The sequence below is a fragment of the Phalacrocorax aristotelis genome, chromosome 13, assembly GCF_949628215.1.
Source record: "Phalacrocorax aristotelis chromosome 13, bGulAri2.1, whole genome shotgun sequence".
In the NCBI taxonomy this organism is placed as follows: Eukaryota; Metazoa; Chordata; class Aves; order Suliformes; family Phalacrocoracidae; genus Phalacrocorax; species Phalacrocorax aristotelis.
The window spans coordinates 17,427,063-17,448,330 of NC_134288.1; the positions used below are offsets into that span (position 1 = coordinate 17,427,063).

The following is a 21,268-nucleotide window of genomic DNA, read 5'->3' on the forward strand; positions in this document are numbered from 1 at the left end:
TCCCTTGTATCAGGTCACTCGGCTTTGCACCGCTGCGGAGAGCTCAGCTGGCCGGAACAGTTTGCAGGGTAACAGCTTCTGCCTGAGGAGCATCCGTGAATAAACAAAACCAAAAGGTTGCTCGCCTAAAAGACATTATTGAGGCTACAAACTGTCTTGGGATGCTGGTCGCCGGCTCCCTGCGCAGCCGGTGAGGAGAGCAGCCGTGCGGCTTCTCACAGGTGGTGCCCCAGTGCCCCCCAGGACAAGGCATGCCCGGGGCTGAGGGGAGCTCCTTATTCTCCCAACTTTAGGTGCCATACAGCAAAGTCAGAACAGGTCGCCGTCTTCAAAGCGCTCTCCGTTGCACAATTGCCTAACAATAATACTTAGGACCTAATTTTCAGAGGTATCGAGTACCCCAAAGTACTGACATGTACGGCTTTAAAGGTTTTTAGGTTGGTAACTTAAATTGCTGCCTATTAGAATTTTTAGAGTGTCGAAGTGAGCTCAGCACCTCATGCCTTTGGTAGTCTGGGATCTAAACTGGGATCTAAGGACTGTAAAACATCCCTGCAGGGACTTTGGAAAATGATTTCTCTCTACTACATCCACACACGTAGCATAGGCTCATTCTGTGGAGGTCATCATTGTTTCAGGCTGCTTTCTGCTAGCTAGGCGTGTATTTCTGAAGTTCCCCGAGTGTGACCTTCACAGTCCCTGCATTTTTCAGACCGAAGCAAGCCTGTGATAAATCTGGTCCTTCGCTTCGGAGTTGGCCAGGGGCATGTGGCAAGGTGATGGTGTAGCAGAGGCCCGAGCTCTGGAGCGCCGCTGCCGAGGCGTCTGCTCCGACCACTCGGCCACGCTTCCTCCTGGCGGTTTGAACGCCGCTGCTTTGGAGTGGGAGGCTGTTGGTCTTTTCTGGAAGCACGCTGACAATAATGAAAGCACTTAGAAAATCCTTAAAATTTCTGGTGTAGTGTCACAGGCAGATTTGTGTTTGGACTGTTTCCTTCTTGATAGTTTCGATGTATAGTGCATTTAGGACGCGGAATTTCCTTTTAGCAGAAATGGTATCTTTATTTTCTGCTCTTTTCTCACAGGGGCACCCAGCTCCCTCTTAAAGATTTTGGGTAGGATAGTATCAGAGACACCGATTGTTTTATTTTTGCATCTCTCTCTGGAACTATATTGAAATATAGGGGAAGGAGATTTAAATGTTGTGAGTGAAATCCAGATCCTGTGAGTCACGAGGAGGTTAGATATTGATTTCAGTCGGGACAGGCTTTAGCCAAAAACACGCCTTTTATTTAGACTCTGTTTTCCATCACATATCTGTATTATGATGTTAAATTAATGGAAAGGTCATGATGGGTTTTGAGTCTATTGAAACTATTATAGCAAAAATGCATCGTGGGACTTGAATTGTCACTTAGTTTGAGATCGGGAACTTCTTCCAAGGGTTTGCTTAACTAATGGAGGTGGCCTGATGGCTGTTGGGCTGGATCGTGGTGAAGAGGTTTATAGTTTACACAGACTACGTAGATCACAAGCCGGCCAAGGAAGCAAAGTTGCAGGGTGCATCTGTTGGCATTATTTCAATAAGGAGTAAAACCTTTTGTTGACATGTAATTAAATAAAGCCTTACAACTAAGAACCTCTTAGTAGTTACACGCCCCCATTTTCCAGAAAAAAAAGCCTTTCATTGCTGTTGATTTATAAAACACCCCCCCCCCCAACACACACACACAGGGTGTTTTTCCCCAACACAGTTTGTTGGGTTTGGGCTCCTTCTGCCCGAGACACCTAAGTCTGTATTTACCAGTCAATGAGTTGCTCTGCTTGCGTGTGCAAAGGCTGATTTTCCAGGGCGCAGAATATCTAACAGGCGGTGCACTGAGCGGTAGGTTTCAGTGTACGATACGTGGCTGCGCAATCTTTGGGAGCCAAGTAAAATATTTCTTTTCTATATATAGTCACCTGAAATCCAGCAGCAAAGACACTTCTGAATCCTGCACTCAGAACTAACTTAGTTTTTAAGCAGCACTCTTTCCTCCTTAGCATCGCAATTATTTTTTTTGTAATTTCCACATGGTTTTGCAGAAGTGCCAAATGCTTTCATGATGAATTCAAGATAAATCTAAAGAGATCAGACAGAAAAAAATGAAACGGAATCTTAAATATTGCCATTTTATGAGAAAAAAAATTTCACTTTACTTGTATTTGAAGCAAAGACTGTAATTTTCATAATTTCTTTGCGCATATCTTTCCTGTTCTTTACAATTAAGGCAAGGTCTAATTTACACGGCCGCTGTGGTTAGATCTCTTATTTAAAAGGGACTGACTTTTGATCTGGCATAAATGTGTCATGTTTTCTTTGGGCCACTGAGATGATAATATAACTGAATTTTGCAAAAGGCAGTGACTAGTCTTTGACCTGACTTACAAGACGCATGGACCTCCTGCGCCTCTGAAGTCTCAGATCAAATTGCCAGCATTTTGCATGTGTTCTGTGATCAGTTTAGGAGTGTAATTTTTTGCATACTTAATTTTAGATAATATCAGTTGAGAAAAGAGGGGGAAAAAAGTAAAATCTAGTGCTGGATCTGAGCAAACAGAAAGGTCAGCGGTTAGGTTCTGCCTTATGTATTGTGTATGCTGAAATGTCCTTTTAATAAATTAAACCACAAAATGAAAGAGTAGCTGAAAACTGTAACATTTGGCCTTGCAACACAGGTCAAAGGTTACTTTTTTTCTCAAAAATGGTTTTGCAAATCTTTTTCAGAGCTGATAGATACACACCTTAGCTGGATACAAAACATTATATGAAAAAGAATGACTGTGATCTTTGATCCAAGCAATCAAAAAGAAAGGTAATTGGTATTTTTCTGCCTTTTCTCCAGCTGTGTGTTCCTCTTAACCTCTATTCATTTATTTTTTTCAATTAAAAAGTCATGCCCCTTTTTATTTGGCTTAGAGGGTTTAAAATCTTATTTAATTTAATTTTTTTTCATTCTTTTTTCTTCCCCACTTGTGTACCACAGAGCTGTCCTGAAGTAGCTGGGGCCCGCTGGGCAGGGAAGGAGAGACGGGGTTGTGCATGCTGGGCTAAAGCATCCTGTCCTTCCAAGGCAGCAGCTAGAACCGCGTTAGGACCGTGGTTTGCCAGGTCACGTTTTGAGGACACGCTACAAATTCGGGGGGTCGCTTTCCCTGCTCAGTCCCTGATACGCCATCCGCTCCTCCCCGCGCGCCTTCTGGTGCCTTCGCGCGCAGAGCATCCCTTGGCCGCGTCAGGAGCGTGCAGGACCCCTGCCCGGTGCAGGGAGCAGCCCACGGCGCCGAGCTGTGCCTCCTCTGATGAGACCCTCGCTCTTGCAGGCTCCCCCAGAGGGCACAAGACCCCGGTCGCTGCCACGGGTACAGTGCTGTGACTTCGTCGGTGTTACTCCAGACACCGACACGGGGTAACACTAGTGAAGCTGTTATTCCAGCGCGTGCGAGCGTGCGCGCACGTGTGCGCAGGGGTGTGCGTGCGTGTGCAGAATCAGTTACAAGGCGCCTGACTCATTGCCAGCCAAAACCGGGGGCTTTTCTGTCTCGGGACCACTCGTTGTAGCTCGGTGTTTAATACAACCCGCTGTCATCCCACAAGCGAATACATGCCGGACTTCTATCCGAGAGGATGCGAATTAGAGTCTTAAACGTCTTTGAGGGCTGAAGCCTGAGAGACTGACGCTAACCCACCGAAGCTGAGTGATGAGAGGACCACAGACGCTCTCCCGTGATTTCAGCCGGCCTCTTGCATTCACCTGACACGGGGCTCTCCAAGCACGGGGCTGGCGTGACACTCGTGCAGCAGCATCATCTAGCAGAGGATATGCTGAAGGGTTTCAGGCCTAACTGGGCATTTCCTAGGTCTGGATGGCTGACGTCAGCTGTAATGTCAATATCTTTTTTCATAATTTAATCTTTCCTTATCTTTGCATATGTCCTCATGGCCCCATTTAATCATTCTTTCTCATTAAAGGGATCAATAGCAGTGTGCTCCAGAGTTGCCACATGCCAGGCACTTTAAATAACAGTATTTTTTTTAAATTAATCACACCGTCTCCATTTCCTCTAGGCTAGAAATGAGCAAATAATGAGAACCGATACTTGAGATACATTTTAACTATGCTACCAAAAAAAATGAGAGATGGGAGTTCAGAATAGCAAGCTCAGCACAGGATCTCAGCTTCCTCTGAAGTTTAGCTACATCTCAGTTAACCAATTTTGTTCAACCCAATACTGAAACCCAAGTGACTGCGATTACGCCTGAGCTGGATCCATGTGCTCCCAGATCTCGAGCAGCTCACCAGAGAGGTGTGACTTCACCAGACTCAGTCTGGAGGTGACTCCAAGCTGGAAGAGAGACACTTGCCTGGGGATCCATTCCTGTGAGGTTTATGTATTTCGATTTAGGGGCTCTGGTTGTAGATGGGGACTTTTTGTGCTGGAACAATCATTGACTTACACATCCTTCCCTTAGAGCTCCCTAGTCTGTTGCCCAGCTTAAGCTGCACCTAACGCCCACCGCCGCATGGATTTAGGGGCAATTCAGGGTGACCACAGGTCATTCAGGCCGACTGGTAGCAGGAAGTGCCCTCGGCATTCAGATGCTTACAACAAAAATCCAATTTGCCGCCCGGGAGAGCTCCCAAGTGCACCCGAGCGTGGTCCTGCAGCCCATCTATGGCGCCAGCGGTTCATGCTGTTCCCCTGCAACTTTTTAGCTCTTTACAGATCGTAGTCCCCCCGTAACCTCAGCCCACAAAACCCACTGCTGACCTCCCATGCAGCACACAGGAGGGAAAGTGACGTTTGGAGGCTGAGTAAGCCCTTTACGACACCATGCAACCTGCCCGGAGCCGGCACGCGGAGGTCCCCACGCTGGCCAAGCTCTGGCTCGCGGTCTGCTGCTGCTGCACGATGGATTTCACTGTGCCCTAAAGCACTGCACCAAAACCAGGCCCCTCAAAAGTCTGTAGGTTTAGTAAACTCCGTTTAGTTATCTGCTCATTTTCCGCTTAATATTTAACCCTTCCTAGACCAAGATGACTGTTGGCTCCGATATTTCCACAAGCGGTGGCTGTATTAAAGGAAAGGAAACTCCTGCACGGCATTTTTGGTACGCTGGCTGCTCAAACAACTGTGTCGATAAATAAATGGGCCAGCAGTCTCAGCCCACTTGTTTTTAGAGAGGAAATGACCCTGTAAGAGTGGGTGCCCACTTCTTTTACCTCACTGCTATTTTTAGCTGAGGCCATGAAAAATTTCCATTGAAGACCTGCTCCTCTCATTTCCTGGGTAGAGCAAACAGGAAGCTCTTCTGAGCTGGAGGTGTTTTTTTTTTTCCCCTGAAAGTGGACCAACCTCACCTCCCACTGGTTGCTTGCTTGCACTGCAGAGCAGCAACGTGCCAAATACCCCACACGTGTGCTTTAGTTGCCAGAAATCCACCCAAAAGGCTGGTAGAAGCCAGCAGGCGACGGTGGCAGGTAGAAGGTTGGGCAGCAGGAGAGGACAGGAGTTCTGCGCTCAGCCATGCTGGCTTTGCCCACGTCCTCTCCAAGAGGCAGCAATCTCACTGACATCAGGCACTTCCTGGCTGGAATTAGGAAGAGCTAAACGCTGGGCTGTTACCGGTGGGATTTTTGAGCGTGGAAGGGTGGGAGCTGCCTGCTGTGGCACAGGCGATGGGGTCCCATCAGGAGAGCTCGCTGCACCTGGAAATGCGGAGGGCTGGCTCCCTGCGCCTCCCGTCAAGCAGTGCCGCACTCTGTGTGCGTACTTAGTCCTCGAGGAGTATAGCCGACCGCAGCAGACATCTCTGCAGTAATAACATGGAGCTTTGCGTAGAACATAGATGGTTTTTTTAATGTTCTCAGACATAAATACCATTGCATGTGAGGGAGCTTTCAAACTACCACCCATAACTACTAAAATTGAATGCACGTGTTCCCCTTCCCGGAGACAATAAGAGATCCGGCACCATTTTTTTTTAATTGTTGGGAAGTGGTGAAATACTATGTTAATTAAATTTTTTTCTTAAACATTTGTTAGAAATGGACCTAAATACGGGCGAGTGTCTACTGCTGCATACCTGAGGGTTAGTCAGGCTTGGGTGAGCGTCTTCTCTGGTTTGAGTTAGTCTGTGTCTTAGCCCTTAAATATCAGCAGGGAGAAGTCATTTAGACCTGGGTTCTGAAACCTTAGAAAATTGGGTCTTTTGGTTATAAGGCAAACTTGTCAATGTAGATAAACAGTTTCTGAACTGGCGCTCCAAAATGGGCAGTTCTGGAGTTTTCCACCAAAACACTCAACTCTGTCCTAGTGAAATCACCGCATAGAGAAAGAAATGTTGTTCCAGGAGGTAGCAGAGGGTGCTTTAGGCAAATAGGTGTGGAAGGTAGCCAGGAGAGAATGGCTGTTGTATATAACATTGTTCTGGTCTTTCTAAACAGAGAACAGAGTTCTTCAGTGTCTTCTCTTGAGCTTTATTAACAAGCCTGTCCCAGCCTCTCAGAGTACCATAGTGGTGCATGGAAGTCTGCTTATGCTATAAGCTACAAACAAACGATAATAAAAATGTAGAGCAAATAGGGTCAGCAGCGAGATTAAAACCCCGCCCACAAAACCACAAAAACCCCAACACTTTTTCAGCTGAATTGCAGTCTCCTTGTTTTCAGCACTGTCCACTATATTGCCTCCAAATCTGGCCTTTCTCTTTTCAAAATATTCTTATTTCAGCCTATGGAAAATGTCAAAATGCTCAGATACTTAAAGATACATATTTTTTTAAAACCTTGGGTAAAGCAAACGCCTGTGAAGGAGGGCAAGTGATGTGTACGTGAGGGATGTAGCATATACTGGACGCATGGTACAGCTCCTCAGCTGTGTTTTTACGGTGCCCGAAGCATGCTGAACACAGTGACAACCCCTTCTCTCCGCCCCTTCCCCAGCCTTCCAGAAATACCTAGGCTGGGTAATTAAGACTAAAAGCTTTAAGCGCTAATAAATGATGGTATGAATGCAGAGGGGATGTTTTCAGCTTAACAGCGAGCTGCCCAAGGATTGCTTTTATTTCTTGTGATTTTGAAAGTGCTCTGATGTTTCATCCTCTTTCTTTTATTTCACAGTTAATGAAATTATCAGGAAGGAATTTTCTGGACTCCCTGCCAGAAATCAGACATAGAAGAAGAGATTTGTGAGACAACTTTTACCGAATCCTTCCATAACTGACCTCTTAGATCCTTCCAGTGCCCCTGCAACCTCCTGCTTCCTTAACTGTTCATCTCAAGGCACCAATTCAATGCAAGGAACAATGTATTGGCATCAAGCTGACAGCCTTGACTAAGCAACTCGCCACCTCTCTCTGTAAACATCGAGAAGGACACCCTTCCTTTCGTCTAGCGATCGTATTGTTCTTGTATAACAGAGCGTCTGTCTGAGGAAACTCTTCCAGCCTGCTGCAAAATATCTATCTGTGTATCGATCTATCTTAATAATGAGGGAGAAGTGAGATGTCACGCCTGAACACCGCACAAAGCAAGGGAGGTTATGTACTAGTGCTTATTTGGGTGGGGTGGGAAACGGGGGAAGAAAGAGTAATATATTCCATAAGAGAATAGCGACATTTTGCGGGTCACTAACAATGACTTGTCCTCCAGGTCTCAAAGCCCTTTCGAGAAATTTTGTTGTTGTAGGAAACTGAGGCAACCCGAGCTTGCTCGGCCTTTATCAGACCTGGGATCAGAAGCCCTTTTTTCCTGACTCTGAGCACTGTGATCAGTATTTCAAAGAGTAGATGTCAGCTGAAGCCAGGAGTTCTCTTCTTTTTTTGTGTCAGACTGAATAGGAATTTAAAGGAGAAGGATGCTCACAGAGAACCAGTGAAAAGAGCAATTCAGCAGTTGGGCCACCTATCCCAAGGTAAAATCAACCCAGATAAAACAGAGAGTAATATATAGGCGTCACAGTAAACCCAAAGATTTTATGATTGATCCTTACTAGTATTTAGGCAGTGTATGAACACATCTTAGGTATTGTCTCTGTCAGAAATTGTTGCTGTTTCTTTTCGTATAGATCCTGCTGTCAGCTCGTAACTTGTCTCGTTTAGCAGCTGTAACGTTTAACCACACAAGCTGCAGAGGGAAATAATTGCACCTTACAGAAGCCATATGTTCCAGAAGAAGTATACACACACTTATAATCACCTTGTCTCTTTAGCTTTGCAAAGCTACCAGCAATTTCTGGGAAGGTTAGATTTCCGTGTGAGTTAGTATGTTTGTTATGTTTTGCTTCATGTGTTGGCACGTCCCGCACCGACACAGGCTTACCACGCTAAGCAATAACCGCTGCCACCTGCAGTTGTACAGCGAGCCGGTTTGTAACGGTCTGGAGTGTCATTGCTAGCACACATAAAAAGACGTTGTGAGTCAATGTACAGTAAAAGATAGCCATAGTATTGTAGGAAGTACATACTAATCTTTTCTGGTTTTGTAAATGAGGAACGCTGATATTTTTAGGTGTGCAGAGCGTGAGCGCTGGTCTAGAAACCACAGTGGGTCTGTCCCGGTCTCCGTTGTTTCGCAGCAGACGGTGCCAAAAAGCACCGTGTCCACGTGCTCGCAGCAGGGATTGGGTTATATGACCACAGCAGAGCAGCAGCACAGTCGGGTCCCCCACAGTGTGAGCAAGCTCGTGCACAAACCCCACGGCAGCCCTCTTCTCAGGAGCATTGAGAAGAATATATTTTCCTGCCAATAAAAGCTGGCACTTAAACTCTGCGAGGGCTTCGGTTTTAGAGTTAGAGACAGAAGCATTAGACTTTCCAGAACACCTGACCTAGGACTCACCTTTAATCTTGGCTCTTAAACCAAAATCTGACTTTGACAGGAGCAGCTCTGAGCCCTGGATCCAACCAAGCCTAGGTCCAGAACCAGAGCAGAGCCCTTCCCGACTGCAAATCCCAGCCTGGCATTAACAGCACAGCCTGGGGCGGTCGCTCCCCCCCAGTGACGTACGGCTGACCGGTGCCGGCGGGGAGCCCACGGTGTGACATTCAACTCTCTGTCACAAAGTGTGTGTCCCCGTCCCCCATCCCCCCCCGTGTCCCGTTTCAGCGACAGCGGAAAGTCGCTGGCTCAGGATGCCTCGCACTGCGGCGCCTGCCGTGAGCGCTGCGCGTTGCAGCAGCACGAAGGGCGCGAGAGCCAGCCCCGCCGTGAGACCTGCAGAGGCGAAAATGGCCCGGTTTTTATTGCTGACTTTTACAGAACCAAAGCTGAGGCTTGGACTGGCTGAAAAACCGTCTGCGCAGGGGAATTATTGGTCATTAACCAGCACCTGTATAGTACTTCACCTGGCTCAGATGCCTCAAATAAGCTATTTTGGATTGTTTTAAAACTCCCAGTTTGCCAGAATCTGACCTATAGTATGGCTTATTTTTAATGCAGCCTGACGTTTTGGGCAATTTTGAAAAATTCCTCAGGCCAAAAGTTGCCTGTCAGAAATTCTTTGCTGCAGCTGAGTAAAAGAACAGACCGACCGTGTCTCCCAGTTTCACAGAATTCACCCTTGGAAGTACTAAAAATGACCATCTATTTTCCTGGATCCTACTTTTAAGGTGTAGGGGAAATTAAAAAAAAAAAAAAACAACAACCAACAACTGTCACAGAAAACCAAAATCCCCCATAACTAACAGAAACGGTTCTGTTGCTGGATTTTAACTGGGATAGCAAAGAACACGAACTGCTTCTCAAATCTGTAGGTGCACTGACGTAGGCTAAAAAGAGTGCTGCCTTTCTGGGGCCTCTCCGTAGCCGGTGCTCGTCAAGAGGCCGAGTGGCTGGTCTCGCGGCCGGACACCCGCGCCCCGACGCCACGGGCCCCCCCCGCCCCCCCAGCAGCGCCGCTGCGGGGCGCCTGCGCCTCGGGCGGGGTGAGCTTTTAACGGGGGTTTGGTGGGTGTTTTGGTCACTGTCCCCGCATATCAGTTAAGCATCTTTTGCCCCTTTTCAGTCTAATGCATAAATGTATAAAGCGGCCAAGAAACCCGTGGCCTCCTGGCAAAGGCTTGTCCCCCTTCCGAGGGACCCAGGCAGGGCAACCCCTGCCGCCCTGCAGGGCTCCTCTGCCGCTGCGTTGCAGGAAGCACCCATGAAACACGCGCTCTTTAACCGAAGGATAAGATTTCCAGTGCGCTTAGGTGGGCTGTTGGGTACTTTGCTATTGGGACAGAGGCTTTTTTTGGTTTGTTTTAAAAAATATGTTACAAGTGCTTTACTTGTGCTTGCACGAGCTGCAGGGCTTCCTCATTTTTTAATGCATAGCTATTAATCTGTATGTGTGTTTGTGTAGGTGCATATACATGTATATTTATACAATATAACCGTATATATGGTTATATTCTATACATATGAGTCTATATGAACACACACCTGTACAACCTTGGGTCACGCTCCTGTAACCGGCTCCAGTCAGCCAGACGGTCGGAAGCACATGAAGCCGGCTACTGGATCGAGGGGTCATAAGATGTATATAATATAGACTACATTTTAGTGGTTTTATTTACAGCTACATGAGGCCAGGCTGGGCTACCCTATCCACTTTTACACGCAACTGTTAGTTAAATAATACAGCTTTAACCAACATTATATTTATTTCCGGACAAAAAGGAGTAGCCTCAGACACAGCTTTATGCATTGGTGTCGCTTTTTAAAGGGAAACCCAGTATGTTACAATTACATAGCTAGGCTGAAGAACTTCAAAATACACAGTGCTAAATTATTTCCTGTTCTTGCTGGGCAGTGTTTCTCCAGTGTTACTATTTTGCTACTTAATACAGCTTGCTCCCTTTCTGTAGAAGCATTAGCTTAACCTTGGAAGAGTTAATACCATTTCTGTGAGCAATTTGTTCTCACTTTATCTGGAAGATAGCCATATTTGCACATGAGGAAAGGCTGTCTTTCCTCAGTTATCTGAATGTTTCACCACAGTGCCTTCCTGCCATTGTACCAAAGGCTTCCAAAGAGAGTGTCTGCAGGGTGACCAACGCGAATGCGGTTTCCATCAAAGTCAGGCCATGCGAAGTACATGGGGCTCGGTGGAACGCAAAGTTCATCTCTCATTTTTGTGTGTGTGCGCGTGCATTTTTGTTTTGTTTTGGTTTTACTTCCATTTTTCCATCCAAGCTTTGGCTGCAAGTACAGGATGAGCTTCTATAAACTTCTGCATCAAATATATGAATACGTAGAATAAAACCATCATTCATGATATGTAAACATTCTGAGAGTGGAATGGGAGTGGAGAGATATCAGGAAGATCTTTTTCTTGTCAGTTACGAATGTTGGAGGTACGGTTTGCCAGGAGAGTGATCATGAAGATACTTGCAATGAAGTATGAAGTCCCGATTTTGTTTTTCTCCATGAGAATGAGCAAAATGTAACACCTGAACAACAGCGATGGAACGAAAGAGTCTAATGTATGTGTTTTTATTGGTAGAAAGAATGTAGAAGAGCCGTGGTTTTTGCACTTGCTTTATTTGTATCCATGTAAATATGTATCACTTCCATTCTTCTTGTAGGAATACAACATTTTCTGAATGTAGAATATTTCCAAGACCAGCACTATGTTATTCTCTATTGTATAAAATGCTGCTGCTTAATAACGTATCTAAAACAGTTCTCAAATTAGCTAGCATGTTTTTTTAAAGTATATTTTGTAATCCATACCTTTACAAAAAAGTGTCTATGCTTTTTGTCTGACCAAATATGCAACGCCTTTTGGATTAAGGATAGTATTTATAACGGATCGGTTTTCATTTTCTAAGTGTATTAATTTTCTATGCAATTGTTGTTGAATTGTTATTGTCCTAAAAAAAGATGCATTTGATAGATTTTCCAAAGACTTCAAAGACAGCTTTAAACACTTCAGAAATATGTTTCTAAATATTTCAATCTGACTTTTCCCCCTGCATTTCTTTCCAAATTGCTACTTAATAGGGAACAAATATCTGCCAGATGGGATTCAAGAAAATGACTGTCTTAATTTCCAATCTTAAATTGATTCAGATCTTCATCAATTTTGCACCACTTGCAATCATCTGATATTCCAGTTTAGCTGCGATTCTGAGTGTTTGTTATTTATGTAGGTATTCCTGTGCAATAGGAAGAGACCCCCGATGTTGGGTTTAGAATGGGTGAATTGCAAATTCTCCAGAAACCAACCGTTTCACTCTTCGTTTACGCTGCAGTGATTTCTTGCCTGTAAATGTAAGGCATCTAGCTGCCCTCACACGTGGGAAGTTATAATTCTTTACCATCTCGGTTCAGAATGAATAATCCACCTCTTTGTACGTTTGATGTAAGATTGACGTCTGTCTTTTTTAATGCCTGCCACTTTATAACTGCAGCGGGTGACAGCTGATAGCAATTTGTTTAGCTGCCAGCCAGTATCTAATCTGCCGTGGTCTGTTAAAGATTTGTTTAGCCATTTTCATTGCTCCAGCTCTACAAAAAACCAGAAATTGGTACCTGACCAACATCGCAATAGATTTCAAATGAAGGTGCTGGTACTGTAAAAGATCGTATGGCCGGGAAACGAGCGGTTATCTGGGGAAAAGTTAGTGTGTTGAGGTTCTTTTCAATAACTATTATACAATAGCAAAAATGGGTAGGAAGTTCTGGAATGGCTGAGTCACAAAAATGCATAATGGTTTATGTGTCCGTAATCGCCCAGCAATCCACAGGTGTCTTGTTGGAATAATCAGTTACTCCAGGATTAACGGGCCAGCGTTTTCCTGATGCTGGTGAGTACCTTACTACACCAGTAGTGTGGTGAGACCTGGGAGCGGAGCATCGAGCTACAGCTCAGTCTTCACAACGGTGGCCTAACTGGGACTTGCCTGTTTGTGCGTGAGTGTGTGCGAGCGTGTGTAATTAGGAAGTGATCCCCTCCCTGAGGTCCAGGCCTCCTCGCTGAAGGCCTGCGGCGTGCGTTCGGGTAAACCCGTCTGTTAGCAGATGCGCGAGTGAGCAATTGTCACCCAAATAATCCTAACGTCGGTTCAAACCGTTTGTTCAAAAGCCTAACTTCTAAGAATTTGAAAGGGGTTTATATCGTTCACATCCTTACAACAACATTGTTAACCTCCAATGTAATGATTTTTTTGCAGTCTGTAAAATATTTTTATATATTGCCTGTACTTTGGTATTTTAGCAATAAATGAAAGGATATCATCTGCTGCATGAGTGATTGGTCTAGTCTTAAATATCTTTATTGCCTTTGATAAACTAATACCAAGTGGGTGAGTCACCCACTTGCTAGTCTTGCCCTCCCCCTCCTGACTACTCACGCAGGGGATGTGCAGGAGGGGTCCGGAGTGTGGCTGCTGCTTCACGCGGGCCGCGAGACCCTGTGCATCAAGGGCCCAGCCCGTTTCTGTAGATGAGATAGACTGAGTCATGCAGTGACAATTTTATTAACATCTTCGTCTTCTCTTACTGTCTATTTTCCCCTCAGTTTTCTATTCCCACCAGCACCACCTCAATAAAACGCACTAAACAATCCAGAGCTTTGCCCTTAACACAGCATTAATTGCCATCTGGGTAAATGTCCTTCCACATCAGTATATGCTTTTTAGAGACATTTAATTTCTGTTCATCCAAATCTTCATTCTGCATTTCTCTACTGGAGAGACTAAAAGATACATTTTCATACTGCTGTGCTGGAAGAATGCCCGGAGCCCATTATGTCTCAGTAAGAGTTGCGTTTATATAGCGCACAATTAAAGACATTTACCTTAACAAAATCAATATTATCCTTTGCATTTAAAAACAGAGAATTCAAACCATATTCGATGCGTTTGCTGGACCTAGAGCAAGCGCTTTGCTTTGCTTATTCACAAAAACCTTAGAGCAAGCGCCATGTGGAAGTTCTTAACTCCCAGTACGCTCTACAAAGGCTGGGAAGCTCATAAACCAGACAGGCTTCGCCAACAAAGAAGCTGTTACTGGCTAGGAGAGAACATTTTATGATGAGCAAATATATGGCACACAGGATTTTAGCTTTATCCAGCAACAGGAAAATTTACGTAACTTAACCTGGAAATTCCACAGCTAAGGGCTGAGAGCTTGAGCACCTGACCTGATACTCTGGCTTTAATTTATACCTTGGGTCCAAATTAAAAGACTACAACAGCACCCCAGATTTTTAGTCTTAACGGGAACTTTCCTGGGTTTTGTAGACTTAACTCACACCTTTATACCCCTTCACCACAGCTGACTTTTTTCCCAGTTTTACTTTTCATGGTAGCAGCAAGGAAGAAAAATTCATGTTTCTAATGAACATCTGGGTTTCGTATGAGAGCTCGCTCGCTCGCGTGCTCCGTTGTGTGAATATGCGATTTACAAGTTCTTTTTTTTTTTTTTAATACAAATGTAATTTACTCAATTTAAGAAGCTGCCTTTTGGCTTCATACCAGATTCTTTTCTAAATACATCATCACTGGCTTGCTCAGGTGGCCGTGCTCAACCGGGAGAGACGAGCTCCCATCCCACCCCGTCCTCACCTTCCCTGTCCCGGCTCACCCCCTGCGCCTTCGCGGGGCCGCCGGCTCCTGCAGCAGCTATCAGTCACCTCGGTGAGCTCCTGTGGAAGAGAGGCCTGAGTTATTTTTATTTAGGGAAGGGAAGGCCACGGCACAGGATCTGAGCTCCTACTAAACCGGCGGGCGAGAGTGCTGGCACAGCAGAATTGCTGAGGTTGTGAGGAACCACTTAACCTCTGGGATGGGGGACGGGGGCGGCGGGGGAGGCTGGCAGGAGCCGCTCGCTGGAGGTGGCTGCAGCACAAAGGCACCTCTTTATTCAGTAGACGGCAGGACCGAAATCGTGGCTGAAATCAAGCAGGAAAGCACAGAGGCAGACCAGAACAAGGCAGGCAGGCGCATAAGATACAAACAGTCTCTATCTGTTGCTCAGATATAGAGCAATATAAATAGTAAAAGGATATATCTATTTTGAGCACCGCAGCCTATTAGCTGTCTAACTACCTGCGAGAGCTCAGCGCTCTGATTTTGGATTAAATGGACTTTCAGGCCAGGGATGGGTACGGGGAGCAAGCAGCCGGCGGTCACCGGTCCAGCCTTGCCGTCTCCAGAAACCAAGCTAAAAGCTTAACAAACCCTCCTCGCGCAACTGCAGCATCTGTGCACAACTACAGGAGTATATGCAACTAAAGAAGTTATTTCTAGGCAATATTAACTGCTCTAAGGGCTAGGCTGTGCCTTGGGGCTGGTAAGAAACCAGCACTAAGAAACCGCAGCTTAACTCATTGGACCTCTGGGCCTGACACGGGCACCTACCCTGTCCCTCTGCCGCCGGCGGAGGTGGAGGCAGCCGGGTCAGTGCCGGCCGTGTGCAGGAGCCCCGCCGCTGCCCCGCGCCCTCTCCTCCAGCAGTGCCGCTAAAAAAGAGCAGAGAAACACGACTCAAGGGTCCCCCCGGGAGCGATCCAGTCCATCTGCCACCGCGAGCTGAGAGCAGCAACCGAGAACGCCCGGTCCGAAACGCTGCTGAAGGTTTAGGGTGGATTAGGACAAGAGCTTTCGGAAGCCTCCCTCCAGCAAAGCCGCCGTGACTGCCTGCGCCGACGTGCCCTCCCGGCCCTTGGTGGGAGCCGTCGGCGGAGCAGTAAGCAGCGCGGCTGAGGGGAAAATATTACAGCCTCTCTGCCTGCCGAGCAGAAGAGAGATGAACGCTGTGGTTTTGTGGCAGGCTTCTAATGATAGCCTAGGAGTAATCACAGAAAGAGTCAAGTCTGAGTCATATTAGTCTTGACAGATAATATCAATGACTTTTTTGCCAACTATATGCTTCCCCCCACTCTTAATTTACGTTCTTTTTTTGCAATGTCAGAAATTGTCACAAACCCACCTGCCTTAACTTTTCATTCCCGGTAAACTCAAGGCATCAAAAGCCACCAAAGATTCACACAGTCTCTCATCTCATTGCCTGATTCCTTGCAAAGTTTGCCCTAACCTGTGCTACAGCATCTGAAGCTACTTGCTTTATCTCCACCCTTTATATACCAAAATACATATCTGCTTCTAGCTGAAAGACAAATTACAAAGTGGCTGGGGAAGGATGAGTCCGTGGCGATGACCGCACGTGTGCTGCATGGCGAGCGATGGGGCTGGCCTAAGCGCTCGTCCGCTCTCTGGGAAGCACGGGCAGGAAGGATGACCATGCGTTGCAGGCTTATTGCAACCACCAGCAAACTTTCCCCATCCCAAATTAAAATTAAAGGGTTTCCAGCATAATCAAAAAGCAGCCATGGGAAATGGGGCCTCATTTACTTACCATGAGAGTTACTGCTAGTGCCCAAAACTCCCCAGGCTTGTTTATAAAGCGGCTTCACAGCATGGGCCTTTCGAAGGTCGCCAGCAGCAGCACAGCAGTCTGCTCAGGTGCTGTACGGGCACCCCAACAGCAGCCCAGCTGTCGGGCCCCCCAAAGCGGGGCAGGCTGGCCATGCTGGCTCTGCGCCGTGCTAGGCAAGAGTCCATGAACACGCCAGTGATGGGAATTCGTGTATTTTTTAATATGCCATTGGCTACGATTCAGTCGAAGTGAAGCTTCGTTGACTGGCAGGTTATTTTTCCTTAGTAAGGTCTCAGCTTTGACCTGCTCCCTCTGGACACTCTTAATATATCAAACACTCGGTAAGGCTACATCACTGGTGAGACAAAGAGTCGTGAAGGTTTAAGTTGGCCTGGGTAAATTTTTCAAGGACCCTTTATATAACCTTATTGAAAGACACGTAGTGTCACGAAAGCCTTCTCAGACGCCCGATTATATCCGCACAAGCAACCCACTGAAACGGAAGCCCAACAGACATTTAATTTCTAAGCGTTCTCATGCTAGGCTTCACTAAGGGAAAGGGGGAGAGAGAGACTTTTCTTTTCAGAGTGGAAGTCTCCAGTGACTACCTCAGTCTACCATTAGCGCAGGAGTGTCTGTCTTTCCTTACGCTTTTTCCCAGTTCTAACCTCAAGCGGGTCGATGTATCTGGATTTGTGCTGTGTACACAGGGCTCTTGCAAGAAACTGTATTGGCTTCATTTGCCTTTAAAAAGGCCATATAACATAACAAATAAATGGAAGGAATAAATGTAATTGAACCATGCCCAAATATCTTACATTTCCTGGGCTTTTATATGGGAACGGGCTATGTGATCCTTTGCCTCACAATGGCATTGCTCCCTCCAGGCTGCAGCCAAAGAAAGTTCATAGAAAATTTGCTCTTTGGGCTGCGTGGAGGGATGGCTGGGGTTTTTTTTTTTGGTTTGTTGTGTTTCCCCCCCACCCTTAGCAAGAAAAAAAGGTCCGGTGAAATACAGCGAGGGTTTTGCTGCAGCGCAGAATGTCACTGCCCTCTGCAGGGAGCGCGCTCACCGCTGTGGCACCGATCCTGCAACCTCCCCACGCCCCATGGGAGCCCCCCCTGCCGAGGTGGGGTGGCCTCCTGCCAGCGGGAGCTTAAGTGTCCTGGCCACGGAAAACCCCACTCCCAGGTGGGTTCAGCCCTCGGGGGAGAGGGAGGCAGGGTTGCCACTGGCAGCAGACCCACTGCACCACCACGTGCTGCACCCTCGCCCAGCACACCCTTGCACATTACACCCACACACATTGCAACCTCGCCCAGCACACCCTCGCCCGTTGCACCCTCACGCCTTGCACTGCTGGCCTGTGACCGGGATGCATTTGCAGGCAGCAGAGCGTGCTGCCCCCCCCAGTCCTCCCCACTCTGATGGCAAAAGACAGCAAGAAGCGCTGCCAGGCAAAGCAGTTCCCCCCTCAAGACAGACACACGCACTTTTCCAAGCATGGGGCGACTTGGCCAGCCTTTCTGAGACCAAGACACAGGCAGGCAGACACCCCCGCCCTCCCCTCGGGGCTTCCCAGCCATCTCTCCCCAGCTCTGCCAAAGCTATGCCAAGACTAGGAAGTGTTTCATGATTGTGAAAACTGTTTTGTCTGGAAAAACCTTGTTTTTCCAGCCTTCAGCGGAGCTTGGTTCACCTTGTGCTGCTCAGCTCCCTCGTAAGAAAGCAGGGAGCCTTCCCGGGCTGAGCTCCGCCACCGTGTTTCACACACCGGACAGCGGGCGACGATCATAGGTGACACCTTTTCTATTAATTGCAGCAGCTCTGTAACAAACCAGTGTTTGCACAGCTGCTGCGATGGCTACGCGACTTCCCGGCCTTTCTCTTCGTTCCCCGACACAGCGCGCTCCCGTTGGTCTCCCAGAGCCAATCACCCCATTTCGCAGCTGGGAAAACCGCACCAAGCCCACGTGGCAAACAGCAGCCGGCCACCGGCTGGCCACCGGCCTCGGCGCGTGGTACGGAACCAGAGCAAGGATGGAGTCGTCGTGCCCTACGCCAGCTGACACTCTCTGACCGCAGCCCCTACAACTTCTCTGGTTCACACAACGGAGTGGGTTTAGCAACAATTAACCATTTTAAAATTATCCCCCCATTCTTTAGAAAAAAGTTAAGCTAAATATGTATATTTTATAACTAAGGAGCTACACCTAAACAAGATCCATTTTGTGTTGGTCACAGTCCAGGACTAATCCATCTTCCCAAAGTTATATCGCACAAACCCGAATCTTCCTGGCCAACCTGAAGCCCTCTGAAATAAGACTAACGACGAAGGCTCAGCGCTTTTGTTTTTCTTACCCATAGTGAGATCTCCATCAGGAGAACTTAAGGAAATAAGAGGGATTTGATGGATGAAAAGAAAATCTGAGGATAAGGGTGTTCTGGGTTGTTGGGTTTTTTTTGTTGTTGGTTGGTTGGTTGGTTGGGGTGTTTTTTGAGCAACCGTCCTTGCACCTGATAAGCATCGTGACCCAGTAGGAAAAATATGCAGCAAGAGAAATAACCCTGAGCTTTCTCCAAACTCTAAACCTGGGTGGTTCAAATATGTGACACATAAGTTTGAGTTTCAATTATTTAGAGATTATTTTAGAGGCGATTTTTTAGAGCCTGACACTCCAAGGCACCACATCTGAATGTGCTGGAAGCTTTGGCTGGTGGAAACCTTCGAACCCACCCTTAACAGAGATGCAGACCCGTTTGTGGACTTGGAGCTCATCACGCAACTCTTCTATGTCGGTGGTGGGTTTTTTTCGGTTTCTTACATAAGCAGACTTGACACAAGCCAGGACTTCTTAGAAAAGGTGTTGGAGTTCTTCAAGACCTACACACCTCTGGTTTGCAAAGGGCAGCACCTGATGGCGGCTCGCTGGCTCCGTCTCTCAGAGGGAGGTAGGGGTTGAGCAGAACCCCCTGCAGGCGACGAAGACGACAGTTCACTTCTGCGTGAGATGCAGAGATTCATCTGTCAGGTGTTTTATAAGCAATCAGAGCCAGAGCCTGGCCTGACGGGAGCTGGAAACTGGACTTTTCCATCCTACCTGGCCATCACTTTGCCCAGAGCATTTTTCAGTTGGCGAAAGGATCCAAGAGCAACAGAAGTAGAAGTGTGTGCCACAGTGTTTGTAGACGCACCAGTGAGAGAACAGCTGCAGGTTAAGATGTCTCCTTTGAAGAATTATTCACGGTCACAGACTTGTGCCTATTTAGCAGGACAGTCCATCTGGTTACGCTTTTGAAGACATGGTGCTTTTCAATCCAACAGACTCCTACACATGTCAGTGTATCCAGTTTTCCACGTGGGAACCCAAGCCAGAAGACCCCCTGCTGTCAATCACACAGAAATCAAAACATTCCAAAATTTTAAACATTTTAAAATTACAAAATTCCTTGGTTGTGCCCAGCGTTTTTCCACCCACACAGCACAAAATTTCTCAAGGAAATATTATAACCGTGTTTGTACAGACGGTGAAACTGAGGCACGGAGAAGGGACTCACCCAAAGCCCCAGCTCCAGAAACTGCGATGATAACTGGGGACAGAGACCAGTTATCAGAGCTCTGAGCCCAGATCAGTATCTGTGCTCCCACTCCCCCAGATTCATGAAGTCTGAGCTGGCTGCCAGCACCTCTTACTGAGGAACGACCCCCTGAGGAAGACGGTGCTGGCAAGCGGGGGCTGGCTCTGTGCACTGGAAGGTAAGCAACCGCCACGCTCGGGTCCCAAAGAACCGTCTGGCACAGAAACCGCAGGTCACGTTGACGTTGTTGCTGTTGGCACGGGGTATCTGGTGTACTAGAAGGAGAAACACCACCCTGTTATTCTGCTGTCCTTTGTTTCTGATTTATGGATCCCTCTAAAGCACAAGCGAAAGGTACTCACTTCATTTACGGCATGTGGTAGAAAGTGGGATTTCAAGAATGCCCAAAATACCTTCTACATTTGCTGCAAAGACAGCAAATTCCACGTTTATTTCCTCTTCTGTGGGTACAAAATTTGCATACTAATAAAGAAGTCACTGGGTAGTCATTATAAGTAGAAATCCAAGCTATATTTTCCACCCTGTAATAATAACATGGTTTTATTAATCAATGTTCAAAGCCAGATCTCGCTATTTTGGAGGCTGGGATTACACTCTGTGTCTATTGCCATCACACCTGGCCAACCGAATTGCTCCCCTCACTGCTCCCCACTAGTCTGGGGACTACTTATTTCTAAATTCTCTTCTGCAGGTTTAAAGCTACCTGAATGGAAGCACGCACTCAGAATGGGAAACGCTTTGCAAGTCTGATTTGGGTTCCAGAACATAAACCCAATTTCAGAAGGAGCAGTGGGTGCCCCACCACGCTTACACTAACAGGCAACGTACATTAGGGAGTAAATTTATATTGGTGGGCTGATACGAGCAAGACACGTCCTTACACAGACTTGCTGATTCTTATCCAGTTCATTTTCTCATGCTCACATCAGAATTTATCTGTCTTAATAATGCTCCGGACCTTGACATTCTGGACTTCTCCCCACGCAGTTCTGCAGCTGACCAAGGTGCAGAATCTGTTGACCAGGATGCTTGAGTTAAAACTCGTATGAATCGCAGGGGCTTATTTATTAGTTTAACTGGAGGCTGGCTCCTCACGTGCTGAGTGCCATCTCCCGGTTGCTTCTTGCCTTTACACTTTACACTGAGCGAGAGCACGGGTTGTTTCAGTCCCATTTTCTCCATCCTGTTGCCATGAACTCGCTCATACAGTTCCCATTGGATTTGATTTTATTTCATTTGAAGATTTTCCTTTTCTCTC

At 46.8% G+C, this 21,268-nt stretch overlaps 1 protein-coding gene and 1 long non-coding RNA gene across 3 annotated transcripts in view; one reads left to right on the forward strand and one right to left on the reverse strand.

Annotated features, from left to right (window-relative positions):
* The window catches only part of NFATC2 (nuclear factor of activated T cells 2), a 97,910-nt gene extending 88,223 nt beyond the window's left edge, over positions 1 to 9,687 (forward strand). Inside the window, exons 9-10 of one of the 2 annotated variants that reach the window (XM_075108622.1) lie at positions 2,768 to 2,855; positions 7,164 to 9,687. In XM_075108622.1, the coding sequence (XP_074964723.1) occupies positions 2,768 to 2,811 (44 nt within the window). In that variant the 3' untranslated portion in view covers positions 2,812 to 2,855; positions 7,164 to 9,687. The remainder of the gene's footprint in view (positions 1 to 2,767; positions 2,856 to 7,163) is intronic. The other variant, XM_075108621.1, reaches the window with a different exon arrangement.
* Positions 9,688 to 14,456: 4,769 nt separating this feature from the next.
* Positions 14,457 to 21,268, reverse strand: part of LOC142064078 (uncharacterized) — a 111,829-nt gene continuing 105,017 nt past the window's right edge. Inside the window, exon 8 of the long non-coding RNA XR_012662984.1 lies at positions 14,457 to 14,676. This is a non-coding gene — a long non-coding RNA (uncharacterized LOC142064078). The remainder of the gene's footprint in view (positions 14,677 to 21,268) is intronic.